The sequence below is a fragment of the Atractosteus spatula genome, chromosome 7 (genome assembly GCF_055471065.1).
Source record: "Atractosteus spatula isolate fAtrSpa1 chromosome 7, fAtrSpa1.hap1, whole genome shotgun sequence".
NCBI classification, from domain to species: domain Eukaryota; kingdom Metazoa; phylum Chordata; class Actinopteri; order Semionotiformes; family Lepisosteidae; genus Atractosteus; species Atractosteus spatula.
Window position 1 is genome coordinate 55,318,239 of NC_142712.1, and position 21,807 is coordinate 55,340,045.

Consider the following 21,807-nt stretch of genomic DNA (forward strand, 5'->3'; position numbering starts at 1 on the left):
ATACAGTATATAAAGTAAGCAACGGTTCCAAGTGTGTTGTTTTGGTCAGAGATAATTTTTAATTAACTTCACAAGCTGATGTTTAAGGCACTTTGAACTGGGAGCATTCCAAGTCTATAATTCATAAAGCAGGTTTCAACCAAGTCATCAACACTGGTGCATAGGCAAAGTGGTCTTTCGCTCAGCACTTATGACCTCGGATCAGTTTCTGGCCAGGGCAGCATCCACTTGCTGGATAAGCACTTGGATGACATTCTGTGTTCTGCTTCAATAAAGTGCTGGCAGCTATAAGTACAATGCTGTTAAACAGTAGGTGAGGTTGATATTGTACTGTACATTTAAAGCAGATGATGTAGTTTGGAAGGCAAAGATTAACCAATAAGCAGACTTGGGTAACCTAGACTTGCTAAGTTTGTTCAGTTTCTTGTTACCAGACTTTACAGTGAAAGACAAATCTTTCGGAGCATTCTTTAAAGCAGTACGCGTTTTAGAGGTATACTGCGGTAACAGCTCATTAAATGTGATGGGCTAGGATTACGTAAGGTGTAGAATTTAAAGAAGGATTTAATGAAAGTCAAGAGCTAAAGGAGCTCAAGAATGCCAGAGGTGATCTGTGGGCCCACATTTACCGACAGTCATATTTAATTCCTCAGTGGAATGTTTCACTCTTCAGCTCGAAGGAGTGTTGTGAAGGGTGTTATTTTGTTTAGAATTTGTGAAGCCACCTATGTCTACAATAGAACAGAACCCAAACACACAATCAAAACTCTGGAAATTCCTGTAAGCACGTGGCGTTGCACAGCAACAGATTTTGAGGTGCTTTGACTTTCTTGGGCCTTGGGTAGTGTCAATGAAATCTGTCAAGCGAAGATACTGTACGGTGTTAATGGTATCGCCCCCCCCCCCCCCCTATTGTTCTAAGGGAGCCGGGCGAGCATGCCTCAGCTAGAACACCCTGTACTATACTCAGTCCTCATTACTTTACTGGTCACGCAACTACAAAGCAGGCAGTCTTCAGTCTGGTATCTTGAGAAGGTAGCTGGAGCTGATTTGCAATGCCGGGCATCACAGAGACGCCAGCGACAGGTTGCAGTTGTTGGCACAGGTTCTGAGAACTGAAGCAGATGGTGATGTGCCCCAGCCCCTTCCACATCCCAGGCCTGGTGTGCAGCCACATCACGGCTCTGGGCTGATGTGTGTCCATGCTGAGATTGACTGTCTGTGCCGTGGAGAGTTGCTCAGGAGAAAACAGGGTGGAGAAAAATTGCTAGGCCTCCTCAAGATGGCCCACTGAGGGCGCCTTTCATGATTGACAATTCCAAACTGGGTAGGTATATAATAAAACCAAAAACAATTCAAGGAGAAGACCTTTGTTCAATTTGTTATCTTTGCCGGTCTCTACAGAACATTACCCAAACCCATTTCAAGTGGTTTAATAATTTAGCAAAGAGAATTGTTCGAATGCTGCATTAGTTATCTGCAGTTAGATTTGAAAAAAAATCAAACATTAACACAACTAAAAATTGGAATAAAGATAAGAATTCACAGATTCAATTAAGATCCATTTCTGAAGGCTTTTACTTGCTGATTTAAGTTGTATTCCACAAAAATACCTTTTGTATAAATTCTATTAATATTTCAGACGTGTCTGAACAGGGTATGCAGGTAGTTTAGTTTTAAGAAATCTAAACTAAGGTTAGTCACTGTGAGTTATTATTTTTTTCTACACTCATGAGCCTGTAGACAGTGATGTCATGAGACTACTGAAGCACTACCCTTGGCGCTGACAAGGACATGAAATGCTGTACTCCCATGATGCTGTGAGAATGGACTATAGCAGTGTAAAAAGAGCATACTACTGTCATTCTGTTTGGTTTTGTTTGCAAAAAGGAAGTTGTACAGTAGTATATAGTGTCATAACCTATTAAATTAGACAGAAGCACATATTTTATAGAACGTTACAGAATCTGAGTTTATACTACTGGGTCTTGCTGTGGTGGCTGGTTCTTAGGTGTTCAGTTCCCAATATTTGTATATTTTGCATTGATATATTAGAAGATATTAATGTAGATTGTCTTAGTTTCCAAGCTTGGAATGTGATATGCTTTACACTGCTTGTCATAGCAATGCTTACATAGCTAATGGTTGAAAGTTTATTAAAACAAAGTGATTGTGGATGTTAGGGTACATTAGCCTGCAACTATAAATGGAAATGGAAAGAAAAAGAAATATCGCGGGATGATTCCTTGAACTTTAGAGCAGATTGTATCCTGAGTCTGTTCTCTGTCTTTTTCCGAGACTGACATTGCAGACTGAATTGCAGTGCTGGCTTTCTAAACTGTTTCACACCCCCTGTTTCTGAAATGATATTTAGAAAAGCTGTCTGAACCGTGGGCACACTGCCTATTCCTTCTTAATACCATGTATTTCAATGTTTCTTATGGAAAGTCAAAAGAAAAATGATGGTGCAGAGGTGATGCTAGTGTTGGAAAATGATCTGGAAACTGAACAAGATTTTTTTTCTTAAAAAAGAGAATTTAAAAATAGAGGCTAAAGAATGGTATAAGGACGTAGATGGTTGGGATGTAGCTCTTCAGTTGGTTCCCAGACATTACAAGCCCACATATTTTTAGCACAAGCTAAATCCTTCTGAACTGTTTTGGTTTAGAACATAAAAGTCCCATAAAATCCATGTGAAAGCTTTTGAACAGCAAGTCTGTCTGGAAGCCCACAACTGCAGCCCCTCCCCTGCTTTGCACTAAAGCTGCCTCTTCTAACCGAAAGAACAGACTGGACAGACAAAGCAACATGTCGATTTTGTAAAGACACAGCCTTGTACGTTGTGGTGTCTTAACGCTAATGATCTATTTTTATTTTTAAGTCTGAAGAAAGAAAATTTACTCCTGTGCCAAACAAATAAGGAAATAGTCAAGGGAATTTGGGGCTCCATTGCCACCCTAATCTTGATGGCCTGTGTGTAATCAGAATGAGGTGAACTACCAATGCAACACAGGTGGTAAGAAGCAAAGCTAATGCGCTGTTGCAGTTCTGCTAGCTCCATGCCACCGGCTAAGACAAAGGGAGCTGGACTCTCACATTGTTGGAAGCTGGACATGGACCAAAATTCCTGCAGTACGAAAACATGCGCCAATGCAGCAAAATGAGTATGCTGGGCCAGGTTAATCAAGGTCTTTCTAACAACATGCTGGACGCGCCTGGCACCTAGAAAGGCCTGCTCGACACTGAATTGTAGACATTACAACATCAAGAGTGAACCCGCCCAGATCACACAATGTACACTTTTCGGTGCAAAAGATTTGCACGTGTAGTTAAAGGTTATTTGGATGAGCTGCATTTAAACTAACACTGGAAAGTGTAGTCATCAAAAGAAAAGATTTTTTTTTGCGTCACATTTTAAGGTGTTTCTTCCCTTTTCTGTTGTTGGTGTGTTCTTGTTTCTGGATTCTGGGGGAAGGGGGTGTCTTGTGTGACATCACTGGTGAGGAGCTCCGTCAGCACTGTGACGGAGTCTTTGATACTGCAAATATGGGGGCGTTTTAAAGCACAGTGGCTGACAACAAAACAAGGTGTGCATATGCCCTGGACCCCAGGCAATCTTCCATATTAATTGTAAGAAGATACTACTACATTTATTCTGCTCCTGCAGCACTGATGAAAACCTCACAGTAGATGTGTTTAATGCTTTAAAGACATCTAAGCATATTAAAAATACATTATGTATCTCAAGAGAACAAGTTAAAGAACACATTTTTTTTACTGAAATTGGACAACTTCCATTTATATTCTATTACACAGTGGACTAAATCCGGGGCAGTAAACTTTGATAAAACCTGTTCTCAAAAATTGATATTTATGTTAATATGCACTGACTTTCAAGTCTTGTACTCCTTTGCCTGTGTTACAAGCTCGTCTGTATGTATACTTTTGTCAAACAGCACATGCAATAGTACCTTAGGCCATAGATTCAAGTAGAATTTTGCTTGGAAGGACTCTTTTAAGCTGCTTGTATTTTTCTCTGGGTTGAAGTAGGATATTTTACCATTCTATTATTTTTAACCCTTCATACTGTAGACAACCTTATTGTAGATCAGAGTATCGTTTTAAGATTCCACACATACTGTATGTATTGTTTTGCAATGCTTTCATTAAAAAATTCAGTGCTTCATGAAACTTGATTACAAGGCAACATTCTGGTGATAGCAGGTGTTTCTGCAGTAATAATGGTTTTATTGCATTTATCAGGCTAGGAAAGCATTCTTCACTTTCATTGATACTGGGAAGGTCTGAAGACACAGTGCATGTGTGAGTTCACAATGTTAAATAAGCAATCATTCTTAACAGAAAACGATCTGCAATTTTGCAGTTTTTCCGACATCTGTATTTCCTAACATAGGCCTGCTGTGTGTCAGAATAACACAAGTTTATTAATCCCATTAAACACTTTCCAGTGCAAGAGGAGATGCTGCACAGAACAGTGTGCTTTTCAGCTCTGCCGTGCTCCTGTCCTTCTCAGCATCAGAGAAACAGCTTTTAATAAAGTCAAGAAAATACGTTTCTTCTTTCCCTGGCCACTCAGCTGCTTCTCCACAGGCACAAAGTCCTGGCGTAGTCACTGTAACGACAAGCATCTGAAAGCCATTACAACATACTAGACTAACGGAAAAGAAGCACTATCAAGAGTCTAACTTTTAACAACCCATATTTTCCTTGCTGTCTTCCAAAAAAGGCATGAGATGCTTGGGCATTTTTCAACGTGGCCTATTTCTATTTAGAATTGAAACCTGGCAGATTTCTACAAGAAATCTATTTCAAAACCCCGAGATGTGTATGGGTTTGTGATAATGATGAGCCATTTACGGGTATGTTTTTGGTAGCTTTTGTGTTCTAAATTGTATAATTCGAATACATTTCTGATTTTGTTGCTTAAACATTTTTCCTTGAAATATGCTGGACTGAAGCTCTAGAGGACTTTGAGAGAGAGCCATTGCTCTGCTTAGATCTGCTGCACAGATCTGTTCTGAACAGTGTTACTAAACCTCATGCACATACTGTATGCTGTTCTGATCAACTTGCGTGTGTTATTTTTGAGTTTCCTCTGATCTGCCTAAGTAACAGAATTCTTAGGCTGTACTTCCAACTGCACGATGAAATAGTATTGACCTATATCTTGTTTTGCCGACATACAAATTTGGAGATGCCACATGGCTCCATTTAAACCTCATTCTGATGTACAATACAGTACCACCCTCCCAAGAGGTTAAGCACAGGCCTGGTTTGCATCATGATTCTTATTAGATCTCTTTCCCATCCATCTGATTTGAATATGTTGATTTCCAACAGCCTGCCAGCGATGACTGCAGCCAAATTTATTTTTTCTTTCTGTCATGCTTCAGAGGACTGTGCTATTGGAATCACTTCCAAGTCCAAGCATGTAAAGCCCTTTTTATGTCCTTGTTTTAGTCGAAACATGGCTTTTATCTGTGCATTGTTGAGCCATCTCCATCTTTTGTCGGTATGGCTGAAGGTTTTGTGGACCAGAAGGACACCTCAGTCTGGCACAGCAAAGCATGTCAGTACATTGAATTGGAAGTCTGGGTAACAAAACTCTCACTTTCATTGTGCCCCAGTTACATCATCTATATAACCTCCTTTTATATAAACCCACCCTCTACTGTCCCCATGTGCATTAAGAATTTCTACACTCATTGTCCTAATTTTGGGTTCTCCAGTTTAGGTTGACTGAAAGCTTGACTTTTCTCTCACAATTTGTTTTTCTAATGAAATGCTTCTGTTTTATTTTGGAGAGGGGGGACTGGAATAAAACAATATAAGAGCACAACACAGAAAAACCTCGGAAATCTTAGAAACAGGTGGTGTAATACATGTTTCACGTAGTTTTGTGATGGGTCGGTTTCGTTTCTGCTTCACCCCTCTGCTTTTCCTTGTACCACCATCCACAGTCTCCTCTGTATATTGTAATTGTGTTTTATCTTGTCTATTCTTTTTATTTATTGTTATTGTCATTCTGTAAACCGCTTTGAGAAGCCACCTTTAAATGTGCTATATAAAATAAAGTTTTAATATTATTATTATTATTATTATTATTATTATTATTATTATTATTATTATTGTTGGCTTTGCCCAATGCTTGTAAAGTCATGTTTAATAATATAGTAACCTGCTTCCAAAGAAGAGGTCGGGATGGTTGGGCGTGTGATGGGTTTGGAGGAGGCTGCTGCTCCCTGACGTCCCGCTGTGTTGCAGGTGAGCGTCCTGACCACGCTGGAGCGCCGCTTCAACCTGCAGAGCACCGACGTGGGCGTGATCGCCAGCAGCTTCGAGATCGGCAACCTGGCGCTCATCCTCTTCGTCAGCTACTTCGGGGCGAAGGGGCACCGTCCGCGGCTGATCGGCTGCGGGGGCATCGTCATGGCGCTGGGGGCGCTGCTGTCGGCGCTGCCCGAGTTCCTCACCCACCAGTACGAGTACGAGGCGGGGGAGTTCTGGCGCGGGGAGGAGGGCAGGGATGTGTGCTCCAACTCCTCGGCCGAGGGGAGGCCGGACTCGGGCTTTATCTGCGGGAACAGGACTAACACCAACATGATGTATCTGCTGCTGATCGGGGCACAGGTCCTCCTGGGGATCGGGGCCACGCCGGTGCAGCCGCTAGGGGTGTCCTACATCGATGACCACGTGCGGAGGAAAGACTCCTCGCTTTATATAGGTGAGTGGACCAACCCAATCCGAGCACGCTCGCGGGTTCGCGCAGAAGGAGACAGAGGTTGTCTACTCGTTAGGAAGGAAGCCAAATCTGATGCCACAGTTAATAACTTGCAAGGTACGCATTCCAATATAGTAGCTTTGTATGAGACTGTAAAAGGAAGCTGTGGTAATGGTGAGCATTATGTCTGCTTTCTTTGTGTGTATAGGACCAGTGAACGAATATAGAGTAACTATTCAGATGAGAATAAGATATTGTTCAAGTTCCACATTTTTGCTGTTGATCTCGACAGTTACTCATATCTGCCCTTTGGAATTTGGAGCACTTTGCAGTCAGCACTATTGATGTTTGCCTTGCTAAAGCACTAGTTTTAATGGCACGCTAGAAAGTATATGTTGATACTTCAGTTGCATACAGCATTGCAGCCGTAGAAAGGCAGTTTTGTATCAGCTGGTGCAGGTTCATGATTGCCCGGTAACTGGTATTGACTGAGGTCAAAGTGGTGATTGGGCCATTGCTGAACGTGGTCAATAAAGAAGCAGTCCTAATGACCTGAATTATGATTAACATGATTAAATGCACTGGAATGAAGTCAATGACGTTAACTGTGATAGAGATGAAACTTCTATACAAACATTTCCAAAGACAAAGACAGTTCCTTTGCATACAAATAGAGTTTCCTGAAGCTTTTCCAACAGCCTCAATGTTGACTTGTCCCAATACGCGTTGCACTGGATGAAAAGTACAAGACACACACACGAGATGTCTGAGAAGACTTTGAAAGGACCACTAGTCCATGGAGCCTTATAAAAAATCCACAGGATTGTGATATGTAAATAAACATTGTGCTATAGCATTTCACAAGCTGGCTGACACATAGTTTACCATGTTTAATTTATTTTTTGTTTATTGTGTGCTTTACTGTGTTTTTGTTGTGGTCCAAGACTTCTGCTTCTTTGGATCACATTAAAGCACATGTGTGCAAGAGGGGTCCACTATATTACATACAGTAGTTCCTCTGTGTGAAATAAGAGCAATATCAGAAGCTGGTCCTGTCCAGCCACTGCCGCTGTTCCCTTGAGCTTGGTGGAACACAGGTCAATATGTGTTTTAATGTTTTATTCCTCACCAAGTTGTTTTGTCTCTTAGTCTGTTATTATTACTACTATTATTACTATTGTTACATTTGACTGAAAGACAAGGAGGAGTAAGAGTCTAACAGACAATGGAAAAGGAGACAATGGTGTTCATGTACATACAGTATGGTATAGTGTGTGGAAAAAAAAGCAGAGAAAAGTCACTTTTTACTTCTCCGACTGCTTGCAATGAATAACAGCCTTTTTGCCCATCTGCTGCCTTGGCATCAATTATTATAACAATGCATTCAAAGCACTTTATGAAAGTGCCTTAAATGGCAATAGACTGTCTCTGAATAGGCACTGAGGTAAGCTTTTAACCTTTCTGCAACTTTTGGAAATTCATTCATGTCTGCTTACTGTTCATTTCTCCTGTTCTGTTGAACCAATGGGCCTGTCACATCTTTTCTTCCTATTAGCGTTTTAGTGTTTGGTGATTACACACACACACACCACAAGGAGAATCCTAAAACCTTTTTTATCATGATTATGTTACCTGTAAATCACACTATATGATAAGATAAGAGTGTGCCAGTCTGACATATTTGTGATCGTGGGAGTCTGCTACATGGAACACACACACATTTGTTAGCACAGTAGAGGAGGTAATATCTGTCATGTCTAGTTGAAAGAGTGTAATCTTGGATATAAATTTAATCTGTAAAGGCAGCAGGTGAATTTTAGTAGCTTTAGTCAGGCATAAATCACGATTTATAACACACATACTGTATACACATATTAATACCTGCACCTACAGAGCATCTAAGCTTAATGTAGTTGATATTAATGTCACTGAGATTTAAGAAGACCATTGTGTTGTCAGATCTTTTACAATGGAGAAGACCTTAAACATAAATGCTGAAACATCTTTTGCTTCTGGTGATTAATGCCCTCCTTTCTACCATAAAGTTGAATAAACATCTTATGACATAAGTAAAAAAAACCTTTAACTTGCTTCCTTATCAAATGCAAAATTTAACTACATAGCCAATGGGTTATAATTAATTAAAACATATTATTTACAACTAAAGTGAATAAATGTTGTAAAAATTTAATTCTGGTAACAATCTCATTGCTCATTGCTGTAAAATGTGTTGGATGAGCTTTTACTGTCCGATTCAAAAATTATAGTGCAATCAGAGAAGACAAAAAAAGGCGTAAAACAGAACAGTGAGCAATTTCACCGAAAAAAGCCTTTAATGTTTTAAGCATTGAAATGTTGCCTGCTTTTCGACATTATAAATTCCCATTTCTGCAAATGAGTTACAACACACGAGAAGTTAAGTAAAAGCGGAAAAAAATGCGAAGGCATTTTCCAACATCACTGTGATGTCAAGAGGGGCTGAAAGTCCTCTGTGACAGAGCGGTTGGCTTCTCTTTGTCCTTTTAGCAGCCTAAGGAGAAGCACCGAGCCCTGAGGAGATGGTGGAAGTGCAAGGAGTGGTGGTGACTGTAGGAGAGGAGCAGGCTGCAGGCTCTGTGGTTCCAGAGCGAGCTGTGTCACTGCTTTTTCTGATGGGCTTTTATGGCCACTGCGCCAGTCAGGGGAGTGCCAGACCGCCATTACTGTGTCGGATGAAGCTGTAGTTGCTTCACGGGGGTTGATAATAGAGATCAGGCGCCAGGGACTGATTGAGGATTAGTAAGGTTAGAAAACAGCAGCTATGTTTACATCTATCTGTTACCCAGACAAGAGTATTCGTGACTGACAGAGGGATGAATTTTCAAAAGGTGGAGCTCAGCTGTCCCTGGAGGCTGTTAGAGGCTCTGGTGACCTCCATGGTTCTGTAATTCCCCAGTAATGACATTTTCAAGGATCTTCAAAGGGTGGGAGCACAGTTATGGATCATTTAGGACTTTTCTCTGAAGCCTGATTTGATTTACTGATTTACTTACAGTACTTGAAAGGAGAACACCGTTGATGGCAGCTGCCAGCGAATCTTCAGTAAATGTAAAGTGAATTAAAGCAAAACTTGTCTGAGTGTGGCTCTTTTTGATGTAAGATTGGGAAATCAACACCTTTATGTTTCAGAGGTGAAAAGGTGCTGGATAAAAATCCAATCTGCTATTAAAGAATGACAAGATAATAATAATTGCTTTTATTTACTGTACATGGTAACTTTCATCCTGAAGATTGACTGCATTTCCGATTTTAAGTGGGTGAAGCAGGTGACACGAAAGCAGAGTAAGATCAAGATGTTGCCTCCTCAGTAGGCACCTTTCTTAAGTGGCTTTGGGGCATAATAGTCTGATCTGCTCTCCTTAATAAAGCACGCAGTCTCTGTCAAAAGCAGCTCTTCCCTCGGGGCAGAGACTGGGCTGTGATCCGGTGGCTGGGGAGCCCAGGGCTCCGTGAAGGTTGTACCTGAGCATCATGCAAATCAGGCTCTGCCCCGCATTGCATCGCTCTTTGTTTTGTTAACCTCCTCGGGTCCTCTGTCTGCCACTGTCTGCACTCCCATCTCCTAGGGAGCCCCTGGCTACAGACGACAGGGACACTGAGCTCAGCTTTCCATTGATAATGAGTTGCAGGACAAACCACCTGTGTTGCCTTCAGGTTAATGCTAAAATACTTTGTAGTGATACAAGAGGGTCTTGTGACTGTCTGTTGCTATGAGATGGCTGCCACAGTCCACAGGCTGCTCTGCCTACAGTATGCACCAAAGACTTAGTTTAGGAGGCTGAAGAGGTTAAAGAAAATGTGCAGAAGGTGCTGCAGATTATCTGTTTATCTTTTTTCTAATTTGAGTACTCCCATCCTCTGTCCTCTCCCAGCTGGCCCACAACCAGTTACAACCAGTTACCCACAGCACTGCTTCTCCCTACAGCCAAAGTAAAGATCCATACAGAAAAGAAATGTGAAGAACCATCAATTGTATTACAGTACACATCATATATAGTATTTGTATGTTGCACAATTGTAAATATCGAGAGATTTATTCAAATGCATCTGAAAGTGTAATGAAAGATATTTTCAAGATATATTTATAAATCTTTACAGTAATCTTTGATGTTTTTTCCACAAATACAAATCTTAATGTGGTCCTAAAATATATTTCTATATAAATATATCTGTTTTAGGTTTTATTAAAAGTTCTTACAATATGTTACAAACATTCCTTAGTTTTTAAATATGCTTTCAAATGTTTAAATATATCCACGTTTCCTTTATTCTGAACGTAATAATTAGGCCCAAACTTAGACAAAGATGTATAAACAGTGAATAAACACAGCTACCTTCCTAGTACTCACTTTTGCTGCCAGTTACTGACTGCTGTGCAGCCTCTACAAGCACCTCGGATTGCATTTGTTTTTGACACCTGTTGATAAGGTGTGAAGGAGTCCAGATAAAACTGCCTTTTCTTTATGAGGTGCATGATGACAGCAAATTTCCTATGTTCTAAATAGAGTTTCCACAGAAGGTTAAGATCTGAATTTAAAAATATTCTCCCTTGTGGCTGCAATGTCATTCATTCTACAAATAGACTCCTCATTCTGCCAAATAGATCACATAAGTATCTGAATCTGTCAGGGGGAAAGGGGGGGAGATACATTCAAAGTAGGACTGTCAATCTTTTTTATCTTTAAACAAGAAATAGTTACGTTCAACATAATCCTAACTTTTCTCACATACCCTAAAAGTTGTTTTTCACCCATATGGTCCTACATTTATAATACAAAATGTACTTTCAGAGCTCATTGATACACAATGTACTTTTGGCTGTGGCTGTTTTTTAAAGCCTTGTTTAGTTAATGGGTGGCTGTCTCATTGTGATTTGCATCACTTATCTGATAATCACATCTCCTTTATACAGAATGCAGAATTATCTATTACAGGGGATGGATCCCAGCTGTGTAAAAAACAGTACATCGGCTGTTCAACTTTGTTTTTCAGAACTGCAAAGATTCCTGCCATCTCTGTTCTCTTCTGTGCCTTGTGTTTTCAAGGTGACAAGAAAAGGCCTTTGTGAAAATAATTGGTCACTGCTTCTCAGAGTGTCACCTTTCTGCCTTTTATCAGATAATGAGATTGCTGTTATCCTTACAGATTCTGTTGCTAATATTTAACAGGAACTAGAGGCTTCCCTATATAATGGGATGCTGAACAAAGAACTTCAGCTTCCATGTGCTAAAGCTTCTGGGTGGTTAGGGGACAAAAACACAGATGTTGCAGCTCAATGGTCCTTACCTTTGCTAATTTAATGACATATTCATCATATTCAGACAGCAGGGAGGACACACAAAGGGACGTGAATACATTTTTTTAAAAGAAAACCAAAAGATCAAGGCACAAGGCTTTATCATCATGTTTGATGGTTTTAAAGAAACTTGTCTGATAGCTTTAGAAAAGGATACTGTGATTAAAATGGACTGAAAATAGGAGATACAGGAGCCTGGTGAAACCTTGATCATAAGTATCTGTCTCCTAGCAAGCAGCATTTTTGATAATCATGGTTATATTCCTTTTAATGCTCAATGTTGGGTATGTTTCAATGACTGATTCTTTTTAAATGAGAACCAGCTGTCTATGGAATAATTCTCGCGACAAAGTTGCAGTCGTCTGATTTTCCGCGATCCGGCATTGCCAGACTCTAACCCAGTTCTCTGTGAATATTAGTCAAACTGACCAGATGACTCACAGCAACAGCTTGCTAGACCACCTGAAAGCATTAACAGTTGCCACTGCCCACTATCCATGCTGTGATCTTGTATCACAACTCATGTATTGCATTTTGGCAGAATTCATTTATACAATGTTTTCTACCAGTGCCGTTGTTGAAAACATTTACTGTTATGAGGTAATTCTCCTTTATCTAGCTAAAAACTGTGGGTTACACAAATGACGTTGTGTTTTGCAAGAGGTTCGTTTAACCAGAAGCCTAGTTTGTCCTTTTTTGTGAAAGATGTGATCGGAGGTAATGGATGTTAATTAAATAGCATGTTACGACTTTCAAAAGATTCGTTTTTGGACCTGCATGTCATTATGGTTCAGCATTTCAACTGAGGAAATAGTTTGGTGTGCAATACTCTGAAAGACCATTTCCAGTGAAAGAGACAATCATTTCCTGCCCATTCTAGTGTTTTTAGATTTGCTGGGTTTAGCGATCTTAGGTATATTAATCACAACCCAGTCTCTTCCTCCATTCAGAAATACCACATTGCACATATTTGTCTGTGTAAAACATGTGAGAGGCAGTGCATGCCCAGCGATGATGTTCACTCTCTGCCGCAGGAAACTCTTCTGTTGATTCCACGCTGTCAGGCCAGAGCAGCGCTGCAGAGGCGTGTGTGAGCGACAGTGTAACGTTCGGGTGAGCCAGCGCAGGACCTGGGAGCAAGCGAGCTGAGAGCCGAGCACCGCTGAATGAGGCCACGTGCCCAGCTGATCCTCCTGATCCCCATGCTGTAGACATGTGATTCACGTGTTATCAGCTTGCATAAATGGAGGCCATTGTTCAGAAGTTAAGGAGACAAAATATTGCCCAGCAACATGTGGCAATGAAGGTGAACTCCCAGATATCCTCCAGGTTTCACAACGGAGGTTACCAGCTACCCTAGTGTGGAGAATAAGCAGTATGTAAAATAAAACGTGCTAGGGAGACATTAAAACTTAAACAATTAAAACCTAGACATTAAAACTTGACAATGTGTTTTGATGGGTTATGTTTTATTTCATTGCATTGTTCAGTTATTCAAGACAGACCTGTGAATATGAAGATTTGTCAGCTTTCTGCAGATCTCTTTAAACATGTTACCCTAAACATTTGAGAATAAGATATAAAACAATTAACAGCATTAGGAATAATGATGTAGCATGCATGCAATTCAATAAACTGTCAATATGTAATGAGAGAAAAAAAAATCCCAGATCATTTCCTCTAAATCTCAACTGGTCATTAACTTCTAAGGGGTCACTAAAGCTTTTAGACATATTCTACTGTGTACAGTTTTTTGGTTACATTTAAACTGCAGTTAATGGCTATAGATGTCTAGGAATTTTAATTAACACTTTGAACTAAGCAATAATTGAGAAATAGCTTTCAGGGTAGTTATGTGAATGCTTTAGCTGGTACCAGGCATGGAAGAGGATTATTTATAATGATTAATCACGGGCTGTGCTGTTAGACTCCCAGTCAAGTGCAGATGTTGGAGGCTGAATTCAGTCTGACCTCCAATAAAAGCTGAAGAGATTGAAAGGACGTCACATGACACATATCATCCTGTTGCTGTAGTAACCAGGAGTAAACATTACCTAAAGAGCCTGTTCAGTCTGTGATGCTACTCTTCTTCGAACAATATTGGATCATCTGGCTGAAAATCATTCATATTACTGTAATTCTGAATTTGGTCTTTACAGTATATCCCATTTCAAATTCTGCAGTGATGAAAAAATACAACAACATCTACTTGCCTGGGATGTCATTGGTTACTTCATAGTATATAGCCACAGAAAGTGAATACCCCTGTCACTTACCTTAGCACTGGAAACTACTTCACTGAAAACAATTCACAGTAATGATTTAAGCTAGAAATTAACAAATGTGTGTGAGTATTTGTAGAAGTCTAAAAACATGACATGCATGAATTTCTTTTCTGGGAACATTTTCTCATTTATGGCCACAGTTGAAATCTAATAAAACTTAGAAATCTGTCTGAATTGCACCTGTTCATGATGACAATACATTTAAGCTCTCTCATTTCAAAACCATGCTCTGCTGTTGTCTTAATAAAGCGAAATGTGGGTTTATTCAAAGCTTTGCTGAGGTACCTGTTTTGGAAAACCATTGCTCTGCAGAATCGACTTAAATGTGCCCTTTCTTCAGCACATCAAAGCTTTGGCACAGCTGCCAGCCTTACCTGCTTTTCAGCTGAGGTGCGTCTTATAAGTTTATTGCCATTTCACCAAAAATGACACCTTGAAAAAGACATATTTAGCTTTAATGTTGCTGCAGATATTCAGAGGGATGTTTGAAATCAAGCTACTGTAAATGTAATTTCAAGACCTTGTACTTGAACTTTATTGCCATATGTAACTGGTACATGTACTGGTACAGTGGAATTCTTACTTACAGAAGGTCTCTCGATTGTTAAAACAAGTGTAAAACACACAAAGTGCAGACAGTACATCAAGACAGTATACAAACAAACAGTAGACAATGTACAAGTAAACAAGTAAACAGTTCGAATGTAAACAATGCAGACATGTAAACAATAACTGCAGATGTGCAATAAATAAAATTACAATGAGGTAGATGGTAACCATCTACCTCATGCCCCTTGGTGTAATCCAAGGGGCATGGCCAAATGTGTTCGCCAATCGCACTGCTTGTGGGTAGAAGTTATTAAAGAATCTCTTGCCTGAGGGCAGTGGGGTGAAGAGCTCATGCCAAGGGTGGTGACTGTCCTCTGTGATGGCCAGAATTCTACCACGGCAGTGGTCCTCGTAGAGCTGTTTAATCTCTAACCTTGGTAATCAAGGTAAATAAATCACAGACTTAATAGTCTGGACTGCTGGAGGAGTTTCCTTGATGGTGTTCCTCACTTGAACTATACTTCACATTCCTCCAGAGAGTCACACTCACCCTCTCTGTGACTCTCCAGTCTGTGGAGACCTACCTTCCTTCCATGATCTCTGTGTGAAGGTCTTTCCTTATCGCTGTTCTGCACTAGTTCTAATTAATCTCTGAATTGATTGTCAGCCCTTGTGAGAATTCTAAACGTTCTAAACGTGCATGTTTTTATTTTGGATGGATCAGACAGGTTTGCACTGGAAAAGTAGTTTTGGCTTCTTGTGCCTTTTAAGTACATGCTGTTATACTGTCGGTGGCTCATTTATGTTTAGGTTACATGTCTCCTAAGTAGCAGATTGTAAGTCCACAGGATGCTGATGCAGACTTTGTTCATCAAGTGTTTCAGCAGAATGTAGTAGAGAAAGTGCACCTGATATTGATGGAAATACAATTGATGACTTTGCAAGAGTGCACCCAGTTTTAATGTAATGTAATTTAAAACATTAGAGCCGCAGAAGACAGTTGTAGTTTTCAAAGGTCATAGTCTAAATACAGAATTAGGATGTGTCTTTCAATCATTAGTGTTTTATAACTGCTGGGGAACATGGTTCCAATCAATTAGTTGCAGTAATTTATCATTGTAATAATGAAACAGTCATATTCAAGTCAGCTCAAATTCAAGTTTTCCCAAATTCTTCTGTGCAATGCATGTTTTCCATAAATGTGTGCTTAAGAGTATTGTTAAAGCTGTCAGCACAACTTGCATCATTTGTGAGCTGTGAATAAAACTGAAGACATACTGTAATAGATAGACTCTTTAAAAAAGGGAAAAGTAAAATTCTCATAGTCTGCCTGCCTGAGTTATTAAAATCACGAAACTGTGACCAGCAATATCACTAAAGCAGATGAAAATAATCAGGCAGGAGAGGTGCTGAATTTTGCTCATTATGGCTCTTAAGCCAGAGAAATGTCACCTTGCATTGTCAGACATTTGAAAATACAGCTTAAATTACCTCTGCCAAGGTGACTGAGGCGTTCATTAGCTGAAGTGAACCTCATAGAGGTTTTGTAATGTTCCTGTCATGACTCCTGTGGAGACTTGAGGTTCCTTTGCTCAAATAGGGGTATGTTTTAATGAGAGAAAATCTTGGACATACGGTTAGTTACATGACTGTAGTAGAGAAAAAACGTCCTCGCTAACCAGGATAATACAGATATAAATTAACGGGACGAAAGGCAATTTTACACTTAGGATTTCAAGTCTGTCAGCAATCAGGATATTACTAAATTTTATAAAACCTGTCACAACTTCTGCTTCCCTCTTCCCCATCCTGAGCCTTACAGACGGGGTCCTATTCCTAAAGTGTTAAGCTATCATAACAAAATTACTGGTTTGTTTTTCAGCAGTAAGAAAACAGAACAAAGAAGCTGTAAAAGGGGGCAGAAATATCTCCTTTCACAATGTAAGAGGTCCTGTAGGCAGATCCAATGGTTCTTTATGGTTTCAAAACCTGTGAGTTTTTTCTTCCTTTTTAAAAAGTGTGTGCAGATAAAGCTTTATGAATACGAGCCAAATTCCCTACAGGAGCCGAACATTAACAGGGGCCAATGATCGCCCATAGGGCAGAAGGAAGAAATGCAATATTTTAACATATTCCATTAAAAACTAAAAAGATTGTGAGTCTGTGCTTAGGCGATTTATTGCTCTGTCCTCTCCGAGAGACAGGGAGGTGATTTCTGTTGATCAATGTGCCGGGTATTATGAATATTCAGTAGGCATTCCAGCACTAACACCTCTTGTTAGAGTGGAGCAGGACCAGAGGGCTGTGGTGTTACAGTAAAGCAGGGAAAAAAGAAGAAAGGGAAGAAAAAAGCAGAGAAAAAGCTAAAGTGAATAAGTAACTGGAGGTGGGTCCAGCTGGTATTCTCGCCTGCACAGCGGAGGAAGACACTCGAGACACAGTGTGGCCAAGTGGAAGAAGTGAAAACATTGGATCGCTCCCATGTTACAAGACTATATTCATTAATTTGGTAGAACAATGTTATAGAGATTTAGAAATGTTTAATCAAAATTGTTTTAGTTCCTTTCCAGAAAACAGAGTAATCGCATACTAACACTTGGCCCCAGGTGTGCTTAACTTACTAGCATCCTGCAAGAGGCGGTATATTGACATGGAATCCATTCTCAGAAGATCCAGAGAGAAATAGTTTGAATAAATGCTCCTTTGGCTGGGCTTGAAAGGTGTTCGGCCAGCTGCTCCAAACATAGAGCTGTGAACTTCACACAAAAGCCGTATTATTAGCTTGGCAATTATGTCGAGTGAAGATGTTTGTTTCTGGCTGGCCAATAGTGCAGTTAACGTTCTTCAGAACATTTGGATCCTTTCTGCTTTTTACAGTTTTGCAAAAAAAAAAAGGAAAAAGCACAATTTCAGTGAATGCCTGGGAGTATTCATTTATAGAACAGCGTCCCTGGAGCTCTGATAGGACTAGAACTTACATCAGTAACAAAATACAGTTTTAATTTGGGAGAGACTGCTCTAGCTGTCCCAGCATTCCACACAACAGCCTGACTGCAGGGAACAGCCCAAGGCAGGAATGAGGAATAGAGAAAGGGGTGGGGGGACTAATTTGCTCACATGCCTATAGATCCTACAGCAGCAGCGTAAGTACAGTAGGTTGATGCTAAGCATTCAAAACTACATTTTTTAAAAATGTATTTTAAACAAGAAAGGTTAGAAACCCTTTTCCCCCCATCTTCCTATGGTTTCTGATAGCACACGGTCTCAAAGTTGGTAAAACCAGTTCAAGGTTTTTTTCAGCCTCATCCAAAAATATGCCTAAGAGTCAACGGAATGATTCTCACTACAGAAACACCCTTCCATCAGGCTCCGCCTTCTGCTGTCTAGATATGGGTGTTTTGTTAGCCTCAGCCAAGCAACTATGATAGGAGAGATCTGATCAACAGGAACTCCATTCCCTCTGCACTGTGACCTTTTAGTCCATGTCTAATTCTGGCTCTGCCCAGGGGATTGGGCAGCAAGGCTACAGAACCCCATATATTAAGATTATGGGTTGCTAAAATATACATAGGCACTGTTTTCAGTGCCAGAGAAGACATAATTGTTTGTATTCGTACAGTCACAGCAGCCACAATAATAAGAAAACAAAAAAGGGTCTCATAAAAAAATCTTGATGTGAAATTCAAAAGGACATTATACATGGTAGTGAAAGATTGGCAACGCCAGGCTAAAGTATACAGATTTTTTTGTGCAGGAGATATTCCAGATGTCCGTGACTCAGAACACGACACAAAAACAGATGAGAAATTATTCGGACTTTAAGTCTACTGTTAGAGATGGTCTTTGGTATCATAGCTTCTCCTTTCAGGTTTTGTTGTTTTAAAAAAAAGATGTTTCTATACGAACAATAGTTTCTATCTCTTCTCTCTTCCATTCCGTTCTGAGATCTGTACAGATCAAGCCAGACAAACACTCACATATGACCAGGGGTTTGTGTTGTGTTCCAGTCATAAAGATCTCCTGGAGAAACCTAAGCTTGTCCCTGAATCCAGCACAGAAGGGATATCACTGAAGTGCTACATTGTATATCTGACTAAACTGTTCTTTTTCTGAAATTTCCATTCCATTGGTATGATTATTCTGAAGAGCATTGTTTCCATATTGCCCTGTGAGATCAGAACAAGTACTCTTATGCCAGTCACAGGTTTTGGTAACATCTGAATTAATTTAATATACTGTACATTTGTAAGTGTATATATTTATAGAGAGACATACTGTTTATAGACACACATTGACCACCTGGAAATCAAGCTTGAGACATTAATGTACTCATTTTATCAATTAATGATTGGATAGAATTATAGAGTGTTTTAAGAACTTCTTTTGTTTTATTTTTCATGAATTAGGTCCACAAGCCTTGAGCTAACCATCAACAGAAGCGTCAGCTTTTGTGTTACAGATTAGACTAATATAGGCTCATGCTAGCCTTGCTGATGCCTCCGTGGAAATCCCAAAGAGATTTGTCAGTCCTCCAGATGCAGTATTTCAAATCGGAGATGGAGTTTCACTTGGGCCTGTTTACATAAGCTCCCATACTAAAAATCAGTCCATGCATGTAACGTCGTCTTGAAGGATTAGACTTTAAATGGGTTTTCCGTCCCAGTGATAAGCTTTATGTGAGCAGTGTACGCTACATTGATGGCTTTTGTTCAAAAAGAAACGGCATTTGCTGATGTCCCGTTCCCCCCTCCAACCCATGTAGCCACCCACAGACTGACGAGGATTACAAGTGATTATCAGTTGGACTGTTGTACTTAGCTGTCATCAGTCGGTCAGTGTTATATAAATTTGTGTGGTCCACACAAACCTGCCTCCTCTGTGTTGTAGACTAACTCAAATCCTGGCACCGCTGGCAACAGCAGCACCAGATAAGCTTTGTGCAGGGTTTGTATCACATCCTGGGGCCTTCGTGCTGAAGCACCTGGAGCACAAACCGATTGAGTAGTGGTCTGTTATACAGGCTGAGCTGGCCCCAGGGTGGAGCACTGTAGCCACTGTGCCACACAGGCATGAGAAAGGACAAAGAACTGGAAAGGGAATCCAGTCAGGACAGGGTATGACATGGGCAGATTATCTCCCCTGTCTCCTGAAATATAGTATGTACCACAAATATGGACCACAGGCTGAAAAACAAAATTACCCCAGATTTTTCCTTGACATTTTTTTCCACTCCCAACATAGAGTTAGAATTCCACAGAGTTCCTTATTCTCGGTTGTAGTTCATAGAGAGGGTGTGGTGAATTAATTGCAAACCCGAAGCGATTTTGGGGGTTTTAGGCCTCAACTTCCTACCTGTAAATCGTTTAACGAAAGCTCATCCCAAGAAAACCCTCGGCCCTGCTTTATCGGAGAGTCACGTTACACTTGTGTACACAGCGAAGTAGCCCGCACACAGGACTGCACCAGGGGTGAGGCGTGCCGAGGGTCTGGCGCCAACATGATGACTGAAATACTCTCCGGTTAGAGAGCCAACACTTCGGCCCCTTGCAACTGAACCGGGCATGCTGCAAGTTTGCAAGACAGGACGATAGCGCTCAGGAGAATTTTATTTCTCATCACCCAGGCACATACGTTCCACCTGATTTCTGTTTCTTTCAGCAGCAATTTCAGTTTTCATCTCTGTGGCTTAGGACTTGTGTCCCCTCGCATATAAATTGTGGCTAGGTACAGTTTAACCTCTGTGTGACATGAAAATGTTGTTTTCCTGTGTGGAGCACCAGGACTGGATGCCAGAGAAGATACCACATTTAGACTGATAGGCTGTCATTACACCAACGAGCCTGGTGCTTTGAGTCTTGTCTCAAATTGTAAAATTAAACGCAAAGAAAACCAGCACAAACTGCAGGGAGACTCATTGCGCTTTGGCAAGAGCAGCAGGAGAAACATCCCTGTTTGCCCCAGCAGCTCAGCTGTGTCTTCCTGTCCGCACTCGTGAAGAGATGCATGATGGTTAAAAATGACAAAACCACTGATGAATGTGTGACATTTACCAGGTCTGCTTGACATACAAGAGAACCTGGACTTTGGGCAAAAAATCAAAACCAGTTTATTTATTTTTTTTTAAATACCCGTCAGGAAAAAAAGAGGAGATTCCTGTTTGCATTTAAAGACATCAAACAATTCTTAATTACAGCAGATCTGTAATTGTGGAAAACAGATCTGAGAGTGGAAAATGTGTGCAGAGTGAAAAAAAGCCCCAAAGAGATATTTTGTTCATGGCAGTAAATAAGGTATTTTTAAGAGATTTCCATTTTTAAATGGTTTTACAAATCCTGAAACTTTTTTGGGCTTTTCCTTTTTTTTTCTTAGTGGAGTTGTGAAGAAGTCATTAAAAAAAAACACTGTAAAGAGTCTGGGGAAGAACTGTTGTCACACTGTATACTTTATCCTTACTGCATATGTATGAACTCAGAGAGCAGCTGTAGGCTGTGTGAGGGTATCGGGATGGGCTGAGGAGAGACCCAGGTTGCTAGCTGTAGCCACTATTGATCTGCGGTGCTTCTCTTTGTAGTGGGGAGCTGCAGGCAAAGCTCGGGCAGCTAGAAAGGGAGAGAGCCAGGTCAGTACAGATAATCCCCTTCTAATCCACCATCTTCTTATTTTAGGGAAAACCTCATTTCTGTCTGAAACACTAACCTTGGGAGGGAATGGTCATCACCCTGTTGCTTTGGATTAACCTCTTGTCCAGCTCTTTTGCATCGCATTTATTCAGCATAGAGTGGACAGATGACTCCTGCTCAGGGAACACACATTTGTGGAAGAGAAAAGTCCATAAAATGTTTATAATTTGTAGAATCAGTGTACTGAGAACTGGATTGAGTTTAATGAGGGACAGA

The 21,807-nt window shown here is 40.4% G+C and overlaps 1 protein-coding gene across 1 annotated transcript in view; it reads left to right on the plus strand.

Moving 5' to 3' along the window:
* slco3a1a (solute carrier organic anion transporter family member 3A1a) overlaps window positions 1-21,807 on the plus strand; it is a 67,543-nt gene that overhangs the window by 8,175 nt on the left and 37,561 nt on the right. Inside the window, exon 2 of the mRNA XM_088921684.1 lies at window positions 6,286-6,745. Coding sequence (XP_088777810.1) covers window positions 6,286-6,745 — 460 coding nt within the window. The remainder of the gene's footprint in view (window positions 1-6,285; window positions 6,746-21,807) is intronic.